This window comes from Gobio gobio (assembly GCF_949357685.1).
Source record: "Gobio gobio genome assembly, chromosome: 24".
In the NCBI taxonomy this organism is placed as follows: Eukaryota; Metazoa; Chordata; class Actinopteri; order Cypriniformes; family Gobionidae; genus Gobio; species Gobio gobio.
This window is the reverse complement of record NC_137120.1, coordinates 7175473-7202736: the sequence shown is the minus strand read 5'-3', so window position 1 is coordinate 7202736 and position 27264 is coordinate 7175473. Positions and strand designations below refer to the sequence as shown.

General features: G+C 40.8%; 1 protein-coding gene across 1 annotated transcript in view; it reads left to right on the top strand.

Moving 5' to 3' along the window:
* LOC307121190 (uncharacterized protein) overlaps positions 1-25464 on the top strand; it is a 72552-nt gene extending 47088 nt beyond the window's left edge. The window contains exons 7-9 of the mRNA XM_079808682.1: positions 20775-21083; positions 24741-25070; positions 25329-25464. Coding sequence (XP_079664808.1) covers positions 20775-21083; positions 24741-25070; positions 25329-25417 — 728 coding nt within the window. The 3' untranslated portion in view covers positions 25418-25464. The remainder of the gene's footprint in view (positions 1-20774; positions 21084-24740; positions 25071-25328) is intronic.
* Positions 25465-27264: the final 1800 nt, after the last annotated feature.

Here is a 27264-nt window from a genome sequence, read left to right as displayed (position 1 = left end):
AATAAACATGTTGTTGGTTTAGATGCAATGATAAGTTTATTTAGCTCTTCCTGTCCTATAGTTGTAAAGCTGTGTTCTTGAGGGGCGATAATTGCGGTTGAATCATAAGACATCATTAAAGATTGTACATTTACAATTTTGTTTCTGATGCTTTCTATTTTCTCAGTGAAGAAATTCATAAAATCATTACTACTAAACTGTAACGGAATATTTTGCTCAGGCGATGCTTGTTTATTTGTTAGTCTAGCCACAGTGTTAAATAAAAACCTTGGATTATTTTGGTTATTTTCTATTAGTTTGCGGAGATGCTCAGCCCCGGCTGCTTTTAGGGCCTTTTTATAACGTGACAAACTATCTTTCAACGCGATTCTAAAGACCTCTAAATTAGTTTGTTTCCATTTACGCTCTAAGTTACAAGTTTCTCTCTTGATTACATGTGTAGCACTGTTGTACCATGGTGCTTTAGTTTTCTCTCTAACCTTTTTTAATCTAATTGGTGCAACAATTTCTAATGTACTAGAGAAAATGGTGCTCATACTGCTAGTCATTTCCTCTAGTTCATCTGTTTGTTTGGGTTCACTTAGCAGCTGAGACAGATCAGGTAAGGTATTTGAAAATCTATCTATAGTGGTTGGAAGGATTGTTCTGCCTGGCCGATAACGTGGCACTACATGACAGATTTCAGCAGTACGCAATATGCAAGTTACCATGTAATGGTCAGTGAAATCATCACTTTGCGGTATAATATCTATATCGGTTGGGTTGGTTCCATGTGATATAATTAAATCTAGTGTGTGATTAAGACGATGAGTGGGACCAGTGACGTTTTGCTTGACCCCAAAGGAATTTAATAGATCTGTAAACGCAGCCCCTAACGCATCATTTTTGTTATCTACGTGTATGTTAAAATCTCCAACAATTAATGCTTTATCGACGTTGACCAATAGATCTGAGAGAAAGACTGCAAACTCTTTTAGGAAATCAGCATAGGGCCCTGGAGGTCTATATACAGTAGCCAAGGTTAGAGATAATACGGATTTCTTTCTTACATCTAAGAGCGTAACATTTAGCACTAGTACTTCAAACTAATTAAACCTGTGACCTGTTTTCTGGGTAACATTAAGAATATCTCTATAGATTGTTGCAACACTGCCGCCACGACCAATCAGACGGGGCTCATGCTTATAACAGTATCCTGGTGGAGTAGACTCATTAAGACCGAAATAATCATTTGGCTTAAGCTAGGTTTCAGTAAGGCAAAGTACATCAAAACTATTATCTGTGACCATTTCATTTACAATAACCGCCTTAGGTGTGAGCGATCTAATGTTTAGAAGACCTAGTTTTAGAAATTGTTTTTGTTCACTATTATTGAGATTTTCTGGTTTAATCACAATTAGATTTTTCCTAGATCCTACAGTAGATTTAATGTTTGACCTCACTAAACGAGGAATAGACACAGTTTCTATATAATGTTCTACATTTGTACTTATGTCAATTAAGTTAGGACAAAATTGTTTTTGTTCACTAATATTGAGATTTTCTGGTTTAATCACAATTAGTTTTTTCCTAGATCCTACAGTAGATTTAATGTTTGACCTCACTAAACGAGGAATAGACACAGTTTCTAGATAATGTTCTACATTGGTACTTATGTCAATTAAGTTAGGACAGCAAAGACTGTGATTTGGACTTTGACTTACTAGTCATATTGTGTTCAACGCCCTGGAGATGTTGTCCGACAGAAGAGCCGCTTCAATTCTGCTGGGGTGAAGGCCATCAGGACGGAAGAGCCTAGGTCGCTCCCTGAACAGATTCCAATTATTTACAAAGAGCAGCTTCTGTTCATTACACCATGACATTAACCATTCATTTAGAGCAAATAATCTACTGAACTTTTCATGTCCTAGTCGGTACGTGGGAAGTGGTCCAGACACGATGATCATTGCTTCAGGTGATGTTCTGCGCACCGTCTCGATCAGGCTCCTGTAGTCCCTCTTCAGAACCTCCGTCTGCCGCAGCCTGGTGTCGTTCGTTCCCGCGTGCAGCACGACAGCTCCGATGCGCTCGTCACCGTTCAGGATCTCGGGAACCTGTGTAGCGACATCGAGAACACGAGCACCAGGAAAGCAGTGAGTGATAACCTTGCCTTTACCTGAGGTAGCGTGGACATGCCGGACGATGGAAGTACCGATGACCACAGCGTCGCGTTCCGTCTCGCGAAGAGGGGAGAAGCGGTTCCGGGTGGAGATCTCGAAGACCGGGAGGGGCGGAGAGGTCCTAGCTCTGGTTCTGGCTCGCGTCTTCTGCTGTGGAGACATCCAGGGTCCATGGCGCTGTGTCGGTGCCGGAGTGAACGAAACCAGGGATGATGATCACGTCCTGGGTGCTTGGGTCCTGTGCAGAGAAACACGCGGAGTAGACGAGGTCGGAGTCAAAAGGTTACTATCCACTTGAGAGCATCGGCGCGCAATGTCTCAAGCGCTGTTCGTCGCTCTCTCAGCACGGCTTGTCTGTCTAGTAGACCGCGAATCTGCTTCTCCAACGACTCCAACTCCAACTGCACCGAATGCAGCTCGAACGTGTCCTCACCTGCACTCAAAGGTAACATTAGACACACATCCGAGTTATTCGCCATTGTAGCAGATGTGCTACGATGGCGAATTATAGGTTTCAGTGGTTACCGGGTGTAAACAAGTTACCACGCGTGGAATGCTAGCGGGCTACGGCTAGTAGCGGAAGATCGGATATAAGTAGCGATATCAAAGCAATCCGATTGTTTTTTTATAGAGAATCGTATCGGAGATATGTTCACACGCTGTAAATAATAGAAAGTATTTGTTTGTAAGCGAGTGTTAAGAAGAAAATCAAGGATTATTAATCAATTTGACGGAGCTTCAAACACAAACAACGCGCTCACAACCATGCGCATGCCTTAGCCCTCTCTCTTCCACCTCTTCACTCACTTCATGCTGTATTTTCTTCTGTCTCATCACCTCTATCTGGCTCTGTCATACATTTCTATATTTATTTCTTCCACCGCTCCATCTTCTCCTCTGCTGCCTTCCACAATTTAATTTGTACATATACCTTTTTCTGTCTTATCTGCACCTTCCACTCCCACATTATCTGACTCTGATTTCTTTTTGGTTTAATAAAACTCTGGATGTCAGCCTTTCTTTTCATAGTATCCCGCAAGACGTAACAACAAGTATGAAGTTTAGACTTTCTAGCTTTCTAAATGTACACTACACTCAATAGTTTCATCTCCTTAATGAATGCAAATTAAAAAATTACACCCGTTACACACACTCCGTCTGCAGTGTGTGTTGCGGTGCATATGCGATGCAGGAGCCGTACGCGCTGTTGTGCTTTCACATTTGCCGCGTTTGCAGTGCGCAACTGATCCACGGTTGTATACCATGAACACTACATTTATTCATTATTTTTTATTTAAAATCCAAACGTTGTTACTGAACATGGCTTGTCAGCATTGCAATGGCACTCTTTCATAGATGTTAAACGCACTACATTTAAACAACGTTTTATAAACACTACATTTATTCATTATTTTTTTTTCAAATCCAAACTTTGTTACTGAATGATGTTTCAGTAACAAAGTTCTGGAGGAGCACGTTCAAATGATCTATCTAATCATCATGTCATTCCAACCAGCTGTCAGCAATCAGTAATCAACATGTCTACCCAATCATCACAAGTGGAGGATCATATAAATACCCAGTCAACTCACCAATGTTTCTCGACAAGTTTTGCAGCATCCCTCCACCACCCCATCTTCCTCACACTCACCTTGTTGCTTCCTAAACCAGACATACGGGGGGAGTACTCTGGGTTCGGAACACATACAGAGCTCGGAGCCCTCTTCTCAGACAGCACGCCAAATACGCATACCATTCATTCTATCTGACTTATTTGTAAGTGTGAACTCGTGAAACATGGCTTGTCAGTATTGCAATGGCACTCTTTCATAGATGTTAAACGCACTACATTTAAACAACGTTTTATTAAATTAATTCACCTACTTGTGAGGAACGAGACTGAGGAATCTGATGCAATCTAAGAAGTTTATTGAATTGATGAGAGCAGACAGCAGAGAGAAAAGATGCAAATTCCACCATGGTTCTCAGGTTAAACAGTCACGGTACAGTCCTCCTCGGGTCTCAGGGCAGCAGTAGAAAACTCGGATATGCGTTGATCTCTGGAACACAATGCACGCTCAACCCGATCCAGTCTAAAGGCAAGACACACCGATGAGCAATGTAGAAGAAAAGACCAATGTTCACAGGATACACAGTACCGAGAGAGAACAAAGATGCCAGCTCCTGTCTAACGGCAAGACACGCTGACAGCAGATAAGTCCAAAGATCCACGGAGGAAATCCACTGGAGAGAGAGAGAGAGACCCACAGAGAGATCCAAACAAAACAGGTGAGAGGAGAAACGGACCGAGGCTAAACAAAAGGTGAATAAACAAAAAACACGATCAAAGACCAACAAGAGCCGGACAACACACGGCAGCGACCACCCAGAAGTAAACAATGAACGCGCAATGAGAACAGAACATCAGGACATTAAATAGAGAGATGAACACGAGACAACAGTGGAAAACAATCATGGATAATGAGGAGGGAGGAGACAGAAAGTGCACATGTGGAAAACAAAAGGTAAACAAACAAATAGTGCAGTCGATCACACCGGAATCCTGACAGTACCTCCCCCCCCCCAGGGCCGGCACTGGACGGACCCGGAAGGAGCTCACCTAGTCGACGACGGAGATCCTCCGGTGCGGTACTGTCCCGCGCCGGTACCCAACACCTCTCCTCCGGACCTGACCGAATAGGTAGGAGCACCATCCACTAGTTGCGGGGCAAGGGGCTTAGGGGCAGAGACGGGGGAATTAATGTGGGCAAAAATCACTGGTTTAACCCTGGATACATGAAAAACAGGGTGAACCCGACCAAGAGAAGGAGATAACTTAAGCTTAACTGCCACTGGACTGACGACCTTGACAATACTGAATGTCCAAATGAATCGCGGAGCCAGCTTACGAGATGACTCGAGGAGAGGTAGATCCTTGGAAGAAAGCCAAACCTTTTGTCCACAAATGTAATGGGGAGGAGGTCGCCGGTGGCGGTCAGCCGCAGCTTTGGTTCGTCTGGAACTTTATAATAAGAGTGTTCTAGCTCTCCTCCAGGTGCGTTTGCACCTTCGGACAAAAGCTAGGTTGAAAACCAATAGATGATTCAAACAGGGACAGATTGGCCGAGGAAACGGGAAGTGAGTTATGAGAATACTCTACCCAGGTTAGCTGTTGGCACCAGGAGTTCGGATAACGGGACGACAGACAGCAGAGCGTACTACCGAGATCCTGATTAGCCCGTTCACATTGTCCATTGGTCTGCGGGTGATACCCAGAAGACAAGCTGGCAGTAGTGCCGATCTGTCTACAAAACTCCTGCCAGAAACGCAAGATGAACTGAGGACCCCTATCTAAAACCACGTCAGTCGGAAGACCGTGTAAACGAAAAACATGGTTAATCAGAACCTGAGCCATCTCTTTTGCAGAAGGAAGTTTGGGCAGGGGAATTAAATGAACTGCTTTAGAGAAGTGATCCAACACAATCAAAATAAGTGTTACCATCAGACGCCGGTAAGCCGGTGACAAAATCAAGGGCTATGTGAGACCAGGGGTGGGAGGGCACGGGCAAAGGTTTAAGCAGACCAACGGATGGTTGATGAGAGGCTTTATTACGAGCACAAACCTGACAGGCTAACACAAACTGTCTGACATCCGAACCCATAGAAGGCCACCAAAAACATTGACGGACGGCTGCCAACGTTCTCCGAACACCGGGATGGCCGACAAACCTGGACTCCTGACACCACCGGACGACATCGGAGCGCACCGCCTCGGGAACCCACAGACGACCCCCCGGGCACCCCTCAGGGACTTCCACCCCTCGACCGGCCTCTCTCACCCGCTGTTCGATGCCCCAGACGAGAGCCCCAACCACCCTCTCCTCCGGGAGAATGGTCTCGGACCGCTCAGACTCTGTGCTACCGAACAGACGGGAGAGAGCGTCAGGTTTAACGGTTTTAGAGCCCGGCCGGTATGAGAGGGTGAAGTTAAAACGATCAAAGAAGAGCGCCCAGCGAGCCGGTCTGGATGTTAACCTCCTGGCTGAACAGATGTATTCTAAATTCTTGTGGTCCGTCCAGACCAGAAAGGGCTCCGAAGCTCCTTCTAACCAGTGGCACCATTCACCCAAGGCGAGTCTAACCGCCAGCAGCTCCCGGTTACCTATGTAGTAATTACGCTCTGCTGGGTTTAACCGGTGGGGGAAAAAAAGCGCACGGATGCACTTTCCCATCAATGGATGACCGCTGAGACGAAACGGCGCCTACCCCGACATCAGAGGCATCTACTTCCACTATAAATTGATGAGCCGGATCAGGAAAAGAAAGAACAGGAGCAGAGATGAAACAGGACTTTAATTCACCAAAGGCTTTCTGAGCTTCGTTATTCCAACGGAAACCTACTTTAGTGGAAGTAAGAGTAGTAAGGGGTCTAGCGATCTGACCGGAATTTCTGATAAAACGCCGGTAAAAATTGGTGAAACCCAGAAATCGCTGTAAATCTTTACGTGTGTCGGGTACTGGCAAATCAGCGACTGCTTTGATCTTAGTGGGATCGGGACGAATCTCCCCAGCGGCGATAATAAAACCCAAGAACGAAACCGACTCCTTGTGAAACTCGCACTTATCCGCCTTGACAAGTAACTGATTCTCCAATAACCGTTGTAAGACTAGGCGAAACTACTGGGTGTGTATCTGCATAGAGGGGGAGAAGATGAGAATGTCATCTAGATACACAAAGACAAACTTGTTAATCATGTCTCCCAACACTTCATTTACCATAGTCTGGAAGACAGCTGGTGCGTTCGCGAGACCGAACGATAAAAAGGAGTATTCCCAGTGTCCCGAAGGGGTATTAAACGCTGTCTTCCACTCATCGCCCTCCCTTATGCGAACCAAGTGATAAGCGTTGCGCAGACTAACTTGGTGAAGACACAAGCTCCCTGTAATAATTCGAAGGCAGTCGACATTAATAGTAAGGGGTACTTATTTTTAACAGTAATGTCTTTTAACCCTCTGTAATCAATACATGGACGGAGGGAGCCGTCTTTCTTCTTAACAAAGAAAAAACCTGCCCCAGCAGGGGAGGTGGAGCGGCGACTGAGACCGGCGGCAAGAGCTTCGTTAATGTATTTATCCATAGCCTCTCTTTCAGGACCAGAAAGGGAAAAAACGCGACCCTTCGGCAGAAAAGTACCTGAGAGGAGATCGATAGCACAATCATACGACCGGTGAGGAGGCAGGGACGTAGCTCGAGCCTTACTGAACACCCGATGTAGATCAGAATACTCCGCCGGAACCCCTGAGACATCGACCGCAGGAACCTGTAAAACAGGACCAGGAGGAGCAGGACCAAGACAAGAAACATGACAAGACTGTGACCATGACAAGACAACACTATTCTGCCAATCAACGTGAGGATTATGTCTAGTCAACCAGTCATGCCCTAAAATGATGGGTGACTGGAAAGAATGTAACAAGAAAAATTTTACATCCTCAAGATGATTGCCAGAAACAAAAAGACTTACAGAGGGAGTGCGGTGACTGATCTCTGCCATGTGTTGACCCTTTAACGTGAAAGAAGATAATTTATCAGTAAGGGGCACAGCAGGAATGCCCCAAGACTCGGCTAAAGACACGTCCATAAAACTTGCCTCGGCACCGGAATCCAGCAAAGCCTGTGAGTGAAACACATGATTATCGAAGTAGATGGAGACAGCCAGCAAGGTACGAGAGAAGAGCTGATCTGAGAAACGCCCACCAATACTCCCGGAGCTACCGGCAGGCGGACCCTTTTACCGGGCAGTTTAGAGCCTTATGCCCCGGTTTACCACAGTAAAGACAGAGGCTGTTGATGAGTCGGTGTTGTCTCTCCTCAGCGGTAAGCCGGAGCCGACCCAGTTGCATAGGCTCTCCCAAGGAGGAAGATGGTGTAGGGGTGTTTTCACTCGCACGCAGCGAAGGGTCGAAGAGAAGATGTTGAAATGAACGACAAACCCTCCGCTGCCTGTGACAGGCCTCGACTCGGAGAGACAGATCGATAGCTGCTCCCAGAGAGACGGGAAGATCATGAGACGCGATCTCATCTTGTATGTTCTCGTTGAGACCTCTCAAGAACTGGGCTTTCTGGGCTGCATCATTCCACCCGCTGGACATGGCGAGGGTCCGAAACTCAATAGCGTAATCTGTGACAGAAGATTTGTCCTGGGTGAGATGGGTCAATTCGGCCGCAGCTAAATCACCTTGCACTGTCCGGTCGAAAAGCTTGATCATCTCAGAACGAAGAGACTCAAATGATGAACAACAAGGTTGCTGTGCCTCCCAGACTGCCATTCCCCAGTCTCGTGCACTGCCCGTTAGAAGAGTAAGGAGATATGCTACCTTCGACACCTCTGCAGCATACCTCCGAGGCAGGAGCGCGAAGACTCGGGAGCACTGTGACAGAAAAGCTCTGCAGGTCTTGGCGTCTCCGTCGTAATTGGAAGGATTAACTGCCTGAGGCTCACGTTCGGATCCGCTCGGACTCTCAGCTGAGAGAGTGGAACCCTCTCTCTCCCCAACAACCTGTGCCACCTGTTCCAACCTGTTGTGGATATCGGTGAGTCGACCAGATAGCAGTTGAAAATCATGGGAAGCCTCTGTGAGTAAGGAGGAATGCTGGTCCAATCTCACCCCCTGCTGGGCCAAGGCCGCCTGAACAGACTCTCCGCTTGCCTGACTTGCAGACTCCATTCTGTGGCGCGTTCGTCCTGTGAGGAACGAGACTGAGGAATCTGATGCAAGCTAACAAGTTTATTGAATTGATGAGAGCAGACAGCAGAGAGAGAAGATGCAAATTCCACCACGGTTCTCAGGTTAAACAGTCATACAGTACAGTCCTCCTCGGGTCTCAGGGCAGCAGTAGAAAACTCGTATATGTGGTGATCTCTGGAACACAATGCACGCTCAACCGGATCCAGTCTAAAGGCAAGACACACCGATGAGCAATGTAGAAGAAAAGACCAATGTTCACAGGATACACAGTACTGAGAGAGAACGAAGATGCCAGCTCCTGTCTAACGGCGAGACATGCTGACAGCAGATAAGTCCAAAGATCCACGGAGGAAATCCACTGGAGAGAGAGAGAGAGACCCACAGAGAGATCCAAACAAAACAGGTGAGAGGAGAAACGGACCGAGGCTAAACACAGTCTCAGCAGAGTCCTGGGGCCTATACCATGAAGCCGGTTTAGCTGGCTAGCCAGATATGTTTAAGCTTAGTTTGTGCCAATCCTGGGTTTTAGGTACCATTAAAGTGGTTTGGCTTTTAGCAGTGTTCATCTCCATAGTAACTTACGCTCCACGGCTAACCTGCTCCAGGGCAGGTTATGTTCTGGATAAGAGATCTCAAACTGAAATTAGACCAATCAGCTGCGAGCAAAGTGACACGCCTCTGATGCAATGAAGTCACTCCCCCTGTTTCTACTCCAAATTAAAGGTCACTACATAGCAAATGGTTTTAAAAGACTAAAGTGTCTGGCTTTTAACAATGCTTATTTATTATAATAATAATTTTGAATGACTTAGATATCATTTAAGTAATTATTATACCCTTAATCACTTACACATGTATCATTTTAGTTAATCAATCATTAATAGGCACATAGTTCAAATTAATATAAATAGCCTATATAAAGGTCATACAAATAAGCTTTAAAATCAATAAATAAAGCTATAAAAATGACTACATGCGAGTTTAAATGTTCAATTCTCTCTATATATCAACTAAACTAACTTCATAACTTTTACTTGTACTGACTAAGTAAGATTTTTCTTAAAGTTGACAGCTTTCATAGACAGCTCTTTTCTTCTTCCTGTGTACATTTGTTTAAATTCTTAATATTTTCAATCATGTAATATTCTGCAGAAGAGATAAATCAATTTCGCTGCTTCTCTCGCGAGAAGTAGATGTCAGTTTCACTGATCCACAGCATGTGATTGGCTGTTCAGTACGGATGTCACAGCTAAAATCCTAAACTCAGGATCAAAGCCTGAGTTGACAGAGAAAGTTGATGAGCTGCGTCATGGTACCAATAAAGCTTGATTGCATCGGTTTGGTTTTGTCAACTCAAAACCAATCCTGTAACCCTGAGTTTGTTCAACTACCTTCATGGTACAGGCCCCTGGAGGCAAAACAAAAGGTGAATAAACAAAAAACACGATCCAAGACCAACAAGAGCCGGACAACACACGGCAGCGACCACCCAGAAGTAAACAACGAATGCACAATGAGAACAGAACATCAGGACATTAAATAGAGAGACAAACACGAGACAACAGTGGAAAACAATCAGGGATAACGAGGAGGGAGGAGACAGAAAGTGCACATGTGGAAAACAAAAGGTAAACAAACAAATAGTGCAGTCGATCACACCGGTATCCTGACCCTACTTTATATTTATATAGTCTAGTACTTTAGATTTATATATTACGTTGCTCACGCAAGTGGCAAAACATTTAAACATAGGCTTATGTTAAATAAAAAACATTTTACATTAAAACTTACAATAGACAAATATATCATCTTTTCGTTCATTTTAAAATCTTTTTACATTAAATCCTGCAGGTCATAAAGAACTTTGTTTTTCCACCTCCAAGAAAGGACGAGTGCTCTCATTGGCCCTCATTTATCAAAAGTGCGTACACCAAATTTCCAGCGTTCACCCAAAACCACGGTGACTTTGAGATTTATCGATATGGACGTTGGCGTCCGGCACGCTCAAATCCTACACCAGCTCAGGAGGTGGTGTACGCACGTTTTGAGTTAGTGCGAAAATGCGCAGAAAAACAATTCCTAACACCACAAAACGCACTGACAAAGATATGCTAATTTATGACCCACTGTAAAACAACAACAACTAAAGCCCTATTCGCACGGGATAAGTAGGCTATTATCTGGGGACCTCGTGTGAATTAGAAATTACTCCCCCACATCTGAATTTTGCGTGGCGCATTCGCACGGGATAAGCTGTGATTTTACTCGAATTTACTGACTTATCTCCCGGATATGATGTAAAGACTTGAAAATATTTTTTCGTTATAGATATAGCTGTATGAAATTATAAACAGTCGTATCGATATCATTTTGATTGTTTTATAGTAATAAAAATAATTTTGTTCAGCTAGAGAACAGACGCAATTAAAAACGTAACTGAGCAATATAATAACAATATACGACGGAAGATTCAGTTTCAAAGCTAAATGTAAAAGTGCCCATTTAAGCGAGTTGTCATTGTACTGTTCTGTTTTTGTGTTTTTCATTAACCTGTTAACTGTCACTGGCCCACCGGTGGGCCCATTTGCCACTGCATGTTAAAACAATTATATCCTATATTTATCCTGAGCTAATGTTGACAAACTATATATCATTCGAAAGCTTACGAACTCAAGATTCATCCTGTGAAAAAAGTTTTGAAATCGGATTTTGCGTTACCATGGAAACAGTACTCTAAATTCTTCTAGCGGCTCCTCCCCTAGTGGGCGTCGTCATGTTTCATATTACAACAATTATTATAAAAACTTTAAAATAAAAACCTTTTCTAATCTTGACAAAACACATATTGTCGGAAAGGTCTGAGTCTCACGGTTCTATATCTGCCCACTGTTTTGTGATATTTGGACAAAAATATATACATTTGTTACAGGAGATTGTGTAAAAAAAATCAATGGAATTTCAATGACACCCGGTGGCTATTTGTGGTACAGCGCCTAAACAAAATCTCATGGGAACTTCAATTTTTGTGATATCAACTTCAAATTTGGAACACAAATTGATTAGACATTTGGCTTTTATGTGATAGTAATTTTAGAGTACAAATAATTTTGTAACATATATATTTTACATAAAATATAAAATATTTAGTACAGTACATTTGCTTTACAGTATATTTAAACTTTCATAACTTTTTCATACTTTAATTTTTTGAAGTGTTTTCACTTGAGCCATAATCTGCTCACTATCTTCTTTAAAATGAGACCAACCTTATGTCTATAGTCCAAAGCATTCTGGAATTGCAACCATTTAAGTTTGGATAGTGCATTTTCATGTATTTTTCAAAAAGGGGGGTGACAGTTAACAGGTTAAGAATAATATTAAACACACCATTCAAGCAATTTACTCCCATATTGGTGCTCTTTCTAAAGTGAAAGTAATCCGCGCGGCCGCACAGGAATTCATGACGGTGCGCATTATATGCAGCCTAGCTCCATTCTTCGTGAAAGATAAAGATAGAAATGCGCACAGGACACAAAAACCTTGCAAAAATGATATACGATCCGCCTAATCCCGGCCAAATCACAGAGATGCCGATTCGCACGGGACTAATGGGACCTCGGTGTTTGGCAAAATATGGTAGGTAATATATCAAAGCAGGGTGTCAATATAGTGTCAATATGTCATTGCAGAGATATAGCCTCAAGAGGCCATTTCATTATAAGTATGGACCACATGGCGGTGCTGTTTTGAAACCGTTTAAGTAGCTTAAAGGCATGGTGCTGATGGCAAATATCAAGTTTCGTAATGATACACCAATTCATTTGTGAAGCATAGCATTTTATATCATAATACTGCATTGTAGTCAATGGGAATTTCATGTTTTGTTCTATTATAGCGCCACCAAGTGGCACAATCCTACCATTTTTTTATGGGTCTTCGGAGTGAGCCCATACATGTCTGTGTCAATTTTGGTGAAAATATCTCATTTCGTTTTGGAGTTATAGACATTTATATGAAAAAACACATGAAAAATGACTGACACCTGACTTTGATTGGATTTTACACCCCCTTACTATCAATATTTTGACATTTGGGCATTGGCGTTTAGCTATCGACCTATGTTTACAAACTTCTGACGCTATTTTCGTCTCGATCGGACGAGCGGTTTCGAAGATATCAGCTAATGTTTTTAAAGCGCTAAATTACAACGCTGCACAAACCATATGCCGAAACCTGGCAAGTCTAGTATCGTTGGACTCGGCAAGGATTCAGGAGACAAAAAAGTTACTCTCATGAAAATAAGTCAATCTCACCTAAAGTTATAAGCATTTGAAAAAAAAAAAGATCCACTAGGTGGCGCTGTTTCGAAACTTGCCAGGCTACTTCCGGTTCTCGTGCTGATGACCCATACCGAGTTTCGTAACAATCCGTTCATGCGTTCATAAAATACAGCATTTTAGTACATAATTCAAAATCGCCGACAGTCAAAATGGCCGATATTGTAAAATTGGATATCAGACGACAATAAAGCGTTGCGGAGATATTGCCTTAAGTGTGTTTTTTCAAGCGTTACGTAAAATTTGTTTGCATGTTAATCAAAAACGATTTAACGAATCAACTTGAATTCCATGTTTTTTTGTCAACCGTGTCTGGAGATGATCTGGTTCAATTTTCGTGAAAATCGGAACAACGGCCTAGGAGGAGTTCGAAAAAGTTGGGTTTCGGTTAATTCACAATGGCGGGAACATTGTAATGACGGAAATGACGTCATAGGGTGCGATCAAATCGGCTTGAACCAATGAATCGAAAGAAAAAAAGATTTTGTTTCTAGCCCTTATGGTTCAAAAGTTATTAGCAAAAACATGAGTCAAACTTTGGACAGGTGGTGGCGCTAGAGAGATTGATATAGTACTATTGGTAATGACCTCTATCAGTGTACCAAATTTCATAATTTTCCCGCAAACGGTTCTATGGGCTGCCATAGACTTCCATGGCGGAATAATAATAATAAGAAATCTAACGGTTTCAATAGGTGCCTTCGCACCTTCGGTGCTTGGCCCCTAATAATAGGAACGGGAACGGTTTCAATAGGTGCCTTCGCACCTTCGGTGCTTGGCCCCTAATAAGAACAGGAGCGGTTTCAATAGGTGCCTTCGCACCTTCGGTGCTTGGCCCCTAATAATAATAATAATAGGAACGGGAACGGTTTCAATAGGTGCCTTCGCACCTTCGGTGCTTGGCCCCTAATAATAATAATAATAGGAACGGGAACGGTTTCAATAGGTGCCTTCGCACCTTCGGTGCTTGGCCCCTAATAAGAAGAATCTTACAAATTGTCATGCAATTATATTAATGTGAATGAATGGTACTCCACATCACATCATCATCACTATTGTACACCCCAATACATGTGACGTGATACGAAATTAAATGCATATTATGTTGCATTATTTCAAAACATGTGCTGTAAAATAATGAATTGTGATAGGTAATTTCTCATCCAAACAGCTATTTAAACTGGATTTCCACCGTACACCTTTTTGTGGGCGCCTTTAATCCCACTCTTTAAACTCCCAAATAAAACAATTTAGTTTTTTTTCCACTTCCCCGTCTTCCGTGTGTCCATGGCGTAAAATGAGGGCGTGGGGGAGGCAGAGACTTGAAAATATAGGGGCGTGTTATTCTGACGATCGTTTTTAACCACAGCATTTATCAAGGGCAGGTTTTGTGGTGCGCACAGCTTCATAAATCAGGCGGTGAGAGGAGTGTAAGCATAATCTACGCCAACATACGCCCGTTTCTACGCAAGATTGATAAATGAGGGCCATTATGTCTCCTTGTTTACCTTAAGGTGTCGTTTTCCTTGCTTTATCCGAGGCACAAAAAAGCCACGTGTTGACTTTGAAACAGAGTAGACTTTGTTATATGCATCTGTGGCCAAGTTACTAGATTTTCACGTCAATGCATGTTTATTTTAATGCAAACAAAGCTCTCCAAATCTGTCACTTTAATTCAGCGCGTACAGCACAGACTTGGCGCAGAAACAATCGCCGCACTGCTGCAGACACACCACTCCTGGAACGCACTGACGGACCACATCCGCGTGCAGTGTGAAAGCTTTAGCCGGTTAACATGGGTACATGGGTATAAATATTTATATTTTATACATTGGGAATTTGGGATACACTGCTGGGGTGTATTGCCACCCCGGTAGATCCGCCCCTGGAAGGCATGCATGTGCAATGTTCATTCTGATCATCAGGAGCAGTTATACGATTCATTAACAGTTCATGAAGTATTGTGTATTCAACATGGTAACTGTTGTTTCCATAACCACAAAATGCCACTTTATTTTCACTTTATGGTATTTTGTTTATTTTTAAATTAGTGTGGTGTACTTTAACAAAAACTGCTATTTAATCTCTTTAACTTAAAGGCCTATTTATTCATCAGTATTAGTCATATTCTTACAATTAATGTGTTTGTTAAGTAGGCTACAGTGGCGCACATTGCTTGTCCATGGCATCAATTTTTATGAAATAAATGTGCTTTTTTAATGTATAAAATTAAATTATTGCTGTTATTATTAAGTTAAAAGTGAATCTATTGTTATTATTGCTGGTGCCCGCCATGAACCATGACTCCACAGCAAACAGAACCGAACCGAACCGTGGCTCCAAAACCGTGACATGAACCGAACCGTGGCATGGGTGTTTCGTTACACCCCTAACGAACATTTTCATTTTTTGTATGTATACAAAAAATGAAAATAAGAGCAGAAAACATGATTTTGTGAGCGATTCAGATCATTTTGAATTTGTGATTCAGTTTTGAGCAATATTTTTTTAAACTTGTTTAATTTACGCTAATTAATTTTATTTCCGTGACTGCGTTGTTTGTGATTCTCGTTAACTTTGCATTGATTTTTCAGTTTTGTGTGTAATATTTTCACGTGTTTTTAATTTTTTGATTCACGCGTATTATTTTTTGATGCATGACCGCAATACATTATCCAGTAATCTGATCCCATACGAGCCGCCCTGTCTCTATGGCAACGCACTGCAGAACACAACAACATTATCCGTCTGCAATACCGGAGGCTGCACTTTCAGGACTGCATTTCTAGGACCGCATTTCTTGGACCCAGTTTTTGCGACAGCGCCACCTACCGAATCAGAGAACCGCAATCCCAGGAACGCATTTCCAGGACCCTAGTTTTGGAGATCTGAAACAAGTGCCACCAAGGCAGTATTTTAACCCTTTTTTTTTTGTTGAGGTTTTTAAAGGTTGATTACACCCAAATACTGATTTCTTTATTGCAATTAAATCTGGTTTCTAGGAATGTTGAGTAATTATTGGGTCCAAGTTGCATAATTTAATAACTCATCAAGTAAAATAAACAAGGAATGGTATAGCCTTTTCAGTCAATCACATTTTCAAGTACAGAGAGAATACACAAAGATGACTCTGGGGGTAGATTTAAGATTGTGTATATTTTATAAAATAATATATTGCAACAGTTGAATTTGAACACACACAAAAAAAAAAATTGTTCATGACGTGAACCACATAGGAAGAACTTCATGGACGTCTTCACTGACTCCTAAGAGAGACAAAGACAGAGACGTGAATGAAATAAGGAACATTGAGTTGAACTTGTTCAACTCTCTCATTTTTAATTTAAAATTTTAATTTTTCAAATCTTAGTCCCCACAGAGCACACACATTATATACAATACAAAATTAAATCAATCTTCATACCAAATAATGTTCATATTACTGTAATTGCATACTGTTCAAAGATTTGGGTGAACTTGAAACATTCATGTCAATAAAGCGCATCTGAACCAAGAAAAAAAAAGAGAGATGCAAGAAATCTGAATAGAAATAATGACTTTTCCTGTCCTTTAAATATTTAAAACACACATTGCAGCAGCACTACCTAACTGGATGCTTCCCTCTTTTCAATAAGTTAATTTTATATAAATAAATAGACATAGCCCTAATTTAAGTCTAGGACTTGACCAATTAATTCATCTTTTGTCATTCTTCTGCCTGCCCTGAGCTGTGTCCTTAAAAGCACTTCATATAGAGTACAGTACACAATCTAACACGTGGTATTTTGACAGTCAATTATTATGATGACCTCTTTTATGTCTGACTATAAAAACGTCATATCTCAATCAACATTAAAACTTTGTGTTGATGCTCCACACAAAGCCTTTTCTCTCGACATCCGCCATGACTGCTTTTCTCTCTTCCCCACTGTCGGTTGCTCGTCTTGGTCACACTTTCACTCACCTCTGCTGGTCTGGTTTCACGTGTGCAGAACAATCGTCACCTCACCGGTACTCGTTCTGGTGAAAGCAGGATCCATGCATCACCCAATCTTCCTCTCACTTCAAGCCTGAAGAGATGTCAGCTCTTGGAACATGTCAACTGCTGATTCTGGTCGTGCTTGTAGCCTGCGCATCTACTGCCATTCCCCGTACGGGCAACCAAAAATCTGTAACGGGTACCGTGGCGACGGCACCCAAAAGGGACAGATTATTCTCCTGTAACACACAGGAGAGAAACGAGGAGACTGTGTCACGTTCAAGCTCTCTGGAGTAATTTATTCACAATATCATTAAACAAATATCTGTCTCTCAAAGTCACATTATGCTTCACATATCACATTTTCACGTCTTCTTAACATCACAATTACTTTCAGTGTTCATGTCAATTCACAATCTGCAATAAAATAAACTTTTCATTTTCACATTCATGTTCACTGACTTTTTATATTTCACTCTATTCATGTCAAGTCAAGTCAAGTCAACTTTATTTATATAGCGCTTTTAACAATGTAGATTGTTTCAAAAAAAATATATAAAAAATATAAAAAAATAATGCAGCATAATTTTATTCAGCTGTATAGCCATTCTGGAAAAATTTCAAGTATCATACAGTGACAGTGTGGGCTTTAGATCAATAATTTGATCAGTAATTTAGTTTAAATGGTTAATTTAGTTTATTATTTAGATGTATTTCGATGTTTAGTTGAAAAATTTAGTGTCCCCAACTGAGCACGCCAATTCATCAAAAAAGAAATACAAAATCCATAGTAATACACCTCAATTACTTCTCTTAAATGATTAAACATTTCTATTCACAATATTTTACCAGTATCACATTGATACAATGCTGCAAATCACTCTCAGAATTATTAATATACTTCAAATATAACTTTAAACCTTATTTAACACATTAACCATTATCAATCGACATTCAATACACATATAGTACATTAAACAATGCTCATTCACCCTTTAAAGCTTATAGAATACCTTCATGTGCATTTGCATAAGGAAAAATCTATATTTTGAACTGACGCGCTCACCAACGTTACATGCGCGTTTTCAGTAGGCTGCTAATCGGTCGAGCTTTTCTCTCTCGCTTCAATCAACTCAAAAACAACCTCTGACGAACATCACTTCTCTAAAACAATTCACTTATTGTCTAAACACATTTCAGCATGGTTAAATTCAACTTTTAAGTGTTTTTATTCATTTACCCACCTATAACACACAGGAGAGAAACGAGGAGACAGTGTGTCACGTTCAAGCTCTCTGGAGTAATAACAAACTCACGACTCGCACAGCTTAACACCGTTCGCTCGACTCTGCCCCTAACGGTCAGGAATAGCATTGCACACTTCTCTTCTTTTTTTATTTTTTACAAGGAATCACATTAAAGCTACACTGTGTAACTTTTTTAGTCTATTCTTAGCTAAACACACTTAGTTCTTTCAAAAATATATGTGCTCATTAATGTATATTTACTTCTTTCAAGTAATAAAGTATTCTCGTAAGTTTATAATATGCCATTGAAAATACATTAGGTAATGGGATCTAACGGTGGTCGCCATGTTGCCCCTCCATCTTGAAAGTACATTAGCCAAAGAGGGACATACCCGTAAATTCAAGCTTCGTCTTTCGCGTTTTAACCGGTTTTAATACTCGATGGCACTGTACAAAATTCTCTGCCTCGCGCATGTGCGCGTCAACTTGTTCAGACTTGTCTGGTGCATGTGCAGAGAGTTTTCATCTCAGCAGCTCCAGTAACAGAGTTATAAGGAGTTTTCCTGGCTTGTTTATTCCTCAAAAGTCTGTTTTTCCTTGTGTGGTATTTCTGTGCGTTAATAACTCCGTAAGTAATAATAGTTATTGTCATTGTAGATGTGTTTCAGAGTGTGTCATCACGTAAATCAGTTGATGTCACCTCAGAAGTATTTTTGTGTCAATATACAATAGCGTAATGCTCACCTATTTGAATAATCATTCAGTTATTTTGTTATCAACAATGTTTATTCGTTTATAGAAAATATTTGCTTGTACTGTATGTTGATGGAAATATGTATCAGGTCTGATCGGCATATTAACAATTGTTATACAGAGCGCACTGCAGTGATAAAGCGCCGCACAGACTTTTGTAACCGGACACCGCTTGTTAGCAGCAGCTGCGGCAGCTCCGCTCCTTTTAATGCAGCTGCCTTTAGCGCCTATATATGGTACAATAAGCTCTGGTTTACGGTTACATTATACAAATGTAACTTATAAGTATAGTTATACAGTTCTTAACTGTGTATGTATATTTACCATCCTTATTTGTTCTCTCACAGAAACCACATTTATGTACATATCCACGCAAACCTGTTTATGCCTTGCAATTGGATGACTGAATAAACATTACTATCATCAAAGTTCACTCTGGATTAGCTGCAGTTCTTTCTAGCCGAATAATTAGGCCAGTTGAGTTCCAACAGTCCCACTGGGCACAGAATATCCCACAGGCACCGTGTCGAATGTGGACGAGGTCGAACTGGAAGCCATGTTAATCTTGGACTAAATCGGCCACCGTAGGAGTTGAAACGAAATCGGAATTGAGAGGAACAGAAACTAAAGTTCACTGGATGGTCATATACCTTTTCAGATGGGGGAAAATATCACAGTGTAGCTTTAAAATAAAACCCTTCTGAATGTTTCTTTTTCCAAAATAACACAATAACATATTCAAAATGAAACCAATAATTTTGAATATACCTAAAGTACAATTAACATACTTGTGTGATCGCCACACATGCAAGTTTAGTTAAACGAATGTGCTAACAATTCATTTACAGCACTATCTAATATACGTATGATAGCTATGCATTCAAGACTATTTAGCAAATCACGATCACTTCGGCTACGTTAACTTTCCAATGAAATGCATCATGATTGATTTTGATGTTGAAATAAAAACTGATTCACATGTGATACTCACACTGATCGTCATCCATCTTTGCTGGTCCTCTAATTCGCTAGGTGGCATTGTCAATAAAAATCTAGGGTCCTAGAAATTCGTTCCTAGGACTGCGTTCCTGAAAATGCAGCCTACGGTTGTGCAGGCAGATGCTCTCCAACACAACAGAAGAACACACGTGCCGAACGAACACAAACACCACACGCCAAAGCACGCTCCGAACGAACGACGAGAGCACAACAGGATGGATCAAACCAGACTCCTGACAGCAGGGGCGCAGCTAAGGGGGGGAAAGTTAGGACGATTCTAAGGGCCCACACACTTTTGGGGCCCCCTGAGATGATCTTGGATAGCTAGGTTGGTGTGGTAGAGGGCCCAACATCAAATTCTTTCATAGGGCCCAAAATTGCTAGCGGCGCCCCTGCCTGACAGTACAAGCTTTAATGACCAATCATTGAGCAGGTTCAGATGTGGAGCAGTTGATCATGATGATTTTGTTTCTTTCTGCTTTTATTGGTGTTTTCTCCAGCTAATGTCTGTTCTGTGTTTCTCTGTCTCTGTTTGCTCCTGTACATGAAGGTCGCACGCTGTCAGTGATTGAGGAAGAATCTGTCACTCTAACCCCTCACGGTATCAAAATACGTGAAGACGACCACATACAGTGGAAGTTTGAAGACGCTCTTTTAGCTGAAAGAAAAGGAGCGAATAGAGAGATCACTCTACATGATGGTGATGATGTTCGTGAAGGGATATTCAAAGGCCGATTGAAGCTGGATTCTGGATCTCTGAAAATCACAAACACCAGATTACGAATGTCTGGACGTTATGAACTATGGATCCTCAGACCAGGAAATACATCATTGAAGACATTCCGTGTTTCTGTCTTTGGTGAGTAACTCAAATCTTTGTGTAATAATGATTTTATGTTAGATCAACTGTTGAGGCTAATCTTCTTTAAAACTTTCTTTAGCCCTTTGAGGTTAGCGGAGGAGTCTCTCATGTCCATAAAGCATGCACGGAGTCAGCAACGAAAAGCCGCGATTTATTGTTCACAATCTCTGGTTTACTGTCAAACCAAAATACAAAATTAAACTTTCAAAGAAAACAAAACATTCGTGTGAACAGCGATACCACATGCGATTGAATAAACTGTTGCTCTCCACACCGTGTCTACCAAACATTTCTAATCCATATGACCTGCACTTTCGCGCCGTAGTGACGTCTATGGAAGGATATCGCGGACAATTTTCAAAAGGAATTGCAAATTGTATTTGCAATTGCGTTTTCAATTTGCGGACGCATAAAATGTTACATAATCCAAACGCAATTGCACATCACGCATTGCCATTTGCATTTTCGCTTACACGAACGCACAACGACTGCCAAATTTCAAATGGAAAAGCAAAGTCTGTTTGCAATTGCATTTCCAATGTCTTACAAGTTATGACCCTGCCATTTTGGAATAGCAATAGAATATCACCTATTTGCTCTTTCATTCCCTCCGTGTCCTGCCACAACCTGCACAAAATTCAAATGGAATCGCAATCCCCTTTGCGTTTGCATTTCCGATGCCTAACACAGTCAACTGTCAATCAGGCTTGAGGGCAGGGTTTATTGATGTAGTCTGAAAGTAGGCCACGCCCCCAAGTGGTGGAAAACAGGGGATTTGGCTATTTTTGTAATAAAAACCAAGTTTAAACTTTTTAGTTCAAACAAAGTCAAAATGAAGAACTGATTGTATGTTCACCGGCAACCAGAAAAACCCAGCAAATAAGACAAGTGACATGACTGCATTCGGCTATATATCAGACAAATATCATCATAGTCCAGCGGACACAGTAAATTATCATGATGAGTTAAAATCAGAAAATCTATAGAAACTTGACATGATGTGAGTGGTGTGTTGTCCATATGATTCTGTGCTCAAGAGCCAAAAGCGATCAAAAAAGAAAAGAAAACTACATTAGAGACATTCAATCGCAGTTCATGTTCGTTTCGTATGCCTCCTCTGATGGTCTGATTTTCATTTTCATTTCAGCATTTTATTCAACATTATTATTTTCATCATATGTAGCCTATTCCTATTCATTTAACTATATTTGTATATTTATTTTGACATTTAACAGATTTGACAGAACCGCTCAACAACAGAACCTGGATTCACACATTATCAAATTTTCACGCCGCTGCAGCGTTTCTGACAACAGAGAAAAACTGAATAAAATAATATAAATAAAAAGCATAAAATAAATAAACACTAAATATTTCTCACTTAGCCTAAATAATTAATACATTAAGATGACAAAACGAAAAACTTCTAAATCAGATTGAATCTTAAAAAGAACCAGCATTTTTTTTCTCGTCAGACTAATTATTTTTGTCCAAAAAAATAGCAGTCTATTCGCTCGCTCAGCGCTGCTGGCTCAACCCAGAATGCCCTTTGTGAAATGCTGGCTCGAAAATATGTTTTTTTTTCTATACTCAACTTGTTCATTTAAGCCAGGAGTCGGGAACCTTTTTGGACCAAAGAGCCATTTTTAATTTTTGGTTAAAGCATTTAAAGGGTTAGTTCACCCAAAAATGAAAATTCTGTCATTAATTACTCACCCTCATGTCATTGGACACCCGTAAGACCTCCGTTCATATTCGGAACACAAATGAAGATATTTTAGTTGAAAGCTGATGGCTGAGAAAGGCTTCACACAGGCCTCCATTGGCATTCAGTACATTGACACTTCCAAGATCCATGAAAGGCACTTAAAACGTCGTTACAAAGTCTATCTCACCACAGTGGCTCTACAATAATCATACAATGCGACGACAATAGTTTTTGTGCGCAAAAAAAAATCAAAATAACACCTTTATCCAACTTGTTCTTGTCTTCCGTGTGCGCCTCCATGCGCGAGAATATGACGTAGCGCCGGTGTTCGGGAATCGATGAAATACACACTTAAGCCCCATTTTGAGCACTACGCCGAGACCTAAAGCACGATCAATGTAGAATCCAACAGCTTAGATACGCGCGTCTTCCTCTGCTCGTAAACAAATCGCTTCTGGGTCATATGTCCGAACGCCGGATCTGCGTCATATTCTCGCGCATGCGTCGTGGAGGCATACACGGAAGTCGAGAACAAGTTGGATAAAGGTGTTATTTTGATTTTTTTTTGCGCACAAAAACTATTGTCGTCGCATTGTATGATTATTGTAGAGCCACTGTGGTGAGATAGACTTTGTAACGACGTTTTAAGTGCCTTTCATGGATCTTGGAAGTGTCAATGTACTGAATGCCAATGGAGGCCTGTGTGAAGCCTTTCTCAGCCATCAGCTTTCAACTAAAATATCTTCATTTGTGTTCCGAAGATGAACGGAGGTCTTACGGGTGTCCAACGACATGAGGGTGAGTAATTAATGACAGAATTTTCATTTTTGGGTGAACTAACCCTTTAAGCATCAAGAGCCACAGTAAAAATATATACAATTATTATTTAAACTTTTTTTTTTACCCCCAATAACATTTCAACAGTAGTATAACTAAAAACAAACAAATATGCAGCAAACAGTAAATAAGTTGCAATATGGAAATAATTGTGCAGGGCTTTCACTTTGAGGTCCAGTTATACATTTGTGTGTGTGCACAGTGCTTACATCTACTGTGTTTATGTGAATACTCGACTTGGCATTTTGATATAGCCTATTTCTGTGTTTATTTGGCCGTTTGGGCACGCTATGCTTGTCCGTGTTGCGCTCGGAACGCGCGTACAGCATCCTGTTAGTAATTCATGTCTTTCATTGTCTTTCGTGACTTATTATTTATTTTCGTCAACTGAAATCTACGCGGATTATCATAAATACAACACATTTATTTATCACAAGGGTCTCTGCGGCAAAACCGAAAGTAGCTACCAGCGAAATGTTTCAAAATGTCTTTTTGCCCCAGTTTCAATAAAAGGATAGGCCTATTTTAAAGATTATATATTATTAGTGCTGTCAAACGATTAAAATATTTAATTGCGATTAATCGCATTACTGGCAATGTTTGGTGTTTGGTGTAGAGGCAGTCTGTGCTGGGATTGACATCTTAAAAATCGGCTGCAGGGCGGCATTGGCCTGGCCTCTGACGTCACACTTGGATATGGGCCGGGTTGGACGTCCACCGCAGGCTTCAGCGATATCTGACACATACAGCGGTGCATTTCAACACTCAACTCCTTTTCCCCATTTGCTTTCTCATCTCTCTTCTTTTCCACTCCCCCAAACTCACAAGAACCATCACACATCACCTCTACCTACGTATCAGGCAGGCGTATAAAATTATACACCAATGAATAAAAGATTAACTCTAACTCTCTTGCAAAACCCACGTTTTCCCCATTTAAATTACAACCGAACATTATTGCAGAACGACTCTCTTAAACGGTCTTCATATACACATCATAACGAATCCTGAATTCAGAAACATTTTAGTAAGTGTTTTTAAATAGTCACTGTTTTTACTATGGTATGTTTGTTTTCTTGTTCTGATTTCTGTTGTGTTTCTATGTGCAGCTAAGAAAGATCAATTGGAGGATAAAGAAGTGAAGGAGGGAGAGTCTGTCACTCTGAAGACTGGTGTTACAAGAATAGAGAGAGATGATGAGATCCAGTGGGTTTTTGTGTTTCGACTTGAAGACTATCTCATAGCTCAAATCAAAGGAGGGACCAAAAAATTATTTCCGTTTGCTGCTGGTGGGAGATTAAAATGCAGACTGAATCTGAATCCTCAGAACGGATCACTGACCATTAAAAAGACCAAACCCCTAGACGTTGGATTTTATATGCTATACATCATCCAAAGTGGAAATATCTCAATGAAAGTATTCAGGGTCAAAGTCCTTAGTGAGTAAATCAAATATTTCAGTATAATAATGATCTTTTTTATTTGATCAACACTGCCTGCCAGACATTCAGATTAAAGACTGTGAGTCTGTATGACGAGTGTATGACACTTCCTGATATCTGTTAGAGCGGACTCTGTCACTGTGTGTGTAGAATTGTAAATGATTGTGTTAATATTAAAAACATTGAAGCCAAACATCTCCTTACTATATAAGAAAAGCTTTTCTTTAATATGATCTGTCTCGTGTTTTCTTTCAGATCCCCAAGATAACGGAAATAACGCAGAGGAGGGAAACCAAAATAACCCAGAGGAGGGGACTACTTTGATGCAAGGAGGCATTTCCTGACTCCTGACTGACATTATCAACATTCAGAATCGGATCAGATTTCTCATGTGAGCATCTGAAATCCCGTATGAACGAGCTCTTGCTGTGTTTGTGTGCGGTCGAGCTGTGCAGTTAAACAACTGTAAAATACACAAACATTTCATTCACTGATCTGTAGACTAACTCTCATCTTTATTTGATCCTCTCATGTATATCTAATCAAAATCTCACATTTCATGCCTGTTACTCATTATATAATGCATCCTGGACTAACCACTTATTGTTTATGCAGTTGTTAGCCAAAATATCTGATGAGCTATATCATGTTTCATACATTATATATTACACAAGAATGTGTGTACTAAACCAGTATTTCTCTGACTAATGTGTGTTTTTCATAGCCTGGGAAAACCCAGACAACTTCTGGCAAATTTAGATTTGCTCTGCAAGTAGTCTGGCAAAGAGCCCATTCAAGCCCATTTCTAATCCCTCGAAATCGCGGCACCAATCAGAAACATTGGGGCGGGCTTTACACGATGACGACAGCACAGCGACGGTGAAGCAGATTTTGTACACTACAAAGATGGATGCCGCCGTGGAACATCACTCGTTCGAATCAGCTATCGCATCTGTTTTAAGCGATTTAAACTTTTCCTTTTCGTTAAAACCCGAGCAAAGAACAGCACTCGAATATCTAAAAAAGATGTTATCGCTGTCTTACCGACTGGATTCGGCAAAAGTCTGATACCAGCTTGGCCCTTTGGTGGCTAAACGAATGGGTCTTAGCAAGAGACCTCTGGTAGTGTTAATGTTTCACAAAATATAGATTTAAGTCCTTTTCAGGCGAGAATGTAGTTGTTTAAAGCTCAAATATGTGTTTTTTTTTATAAAGAGAGCACCTTTTTGAAAATTAGACCCGCCGTTTTCGGAGTTGTGAGCTCCAGTGGACCAGCGGCGCTCAATCGATCATTAACCCCACGAGAGGCGCCTTTCCTCGGCCAGTCCTTCAGCCGTCTGCCGCTGGCTCTGATGTCTCTGTAGTGGTTAAACCGTCTCGTCTTGTGTAGATCTAACGGCTGATCTTTGCTCTCATTAATCTATAACTTGTTCCCTGACAGATCGTTTTGTCTGAGGGCAAAGTGAAGTTTCATAACTTTATATTTTTAAGCTATTAAACTTTACCGTTGTAGTCTCCTAGCGCTGACTTTGTTTGACTGAATTGCTTTATTTATTGTATAGCTTCTTATACCTTTTAATTATATTTTTTAATGGTGATTAATCACACATAAACTGACATTTAACAAAAAGAGACTGGGTTGTGTTTTATGTCATATTTCATTTTATTACAGTGATAATCATAGCCTATATATGCACACATATTAATGTTTTTGTTTTTAATGTAAACGAAAAGAGGCCGGGTTTTTTTTATATTTCGTTTTGTTATATACATGCATTGAAGATAATAGGCATTGCCTGCACTACATTTGTGTGGCTATAATATGTTTAATATATTTTTTAATGAAAATGAAAAGAGGCAGAGTGGTGTTTTATCATATATTTTGTTTTATTGTAGCCTAAAATATACAAATATATACTGAGTGATTAGCAGAGTACTGGACTAGTGTCCTCCCGTCCTCGGGAGTTCGTTCTCCAGAGTCAAACTTGGCAAGCCAGAAGTTAGCGTACGAAATATGTCATAAGCACCACTGCCTCATTTAATATCATTTAATAGTCACACAAATGTGGTTCAGGCAACGCGTAGCTAGGCCTACATTGATGATCTTATATATTTATAATAAAACGAAGTATAAAACACCCTGCCTCTTTTCGTTTACATTTAAAAAAATATATTAAACATTAATATGTGG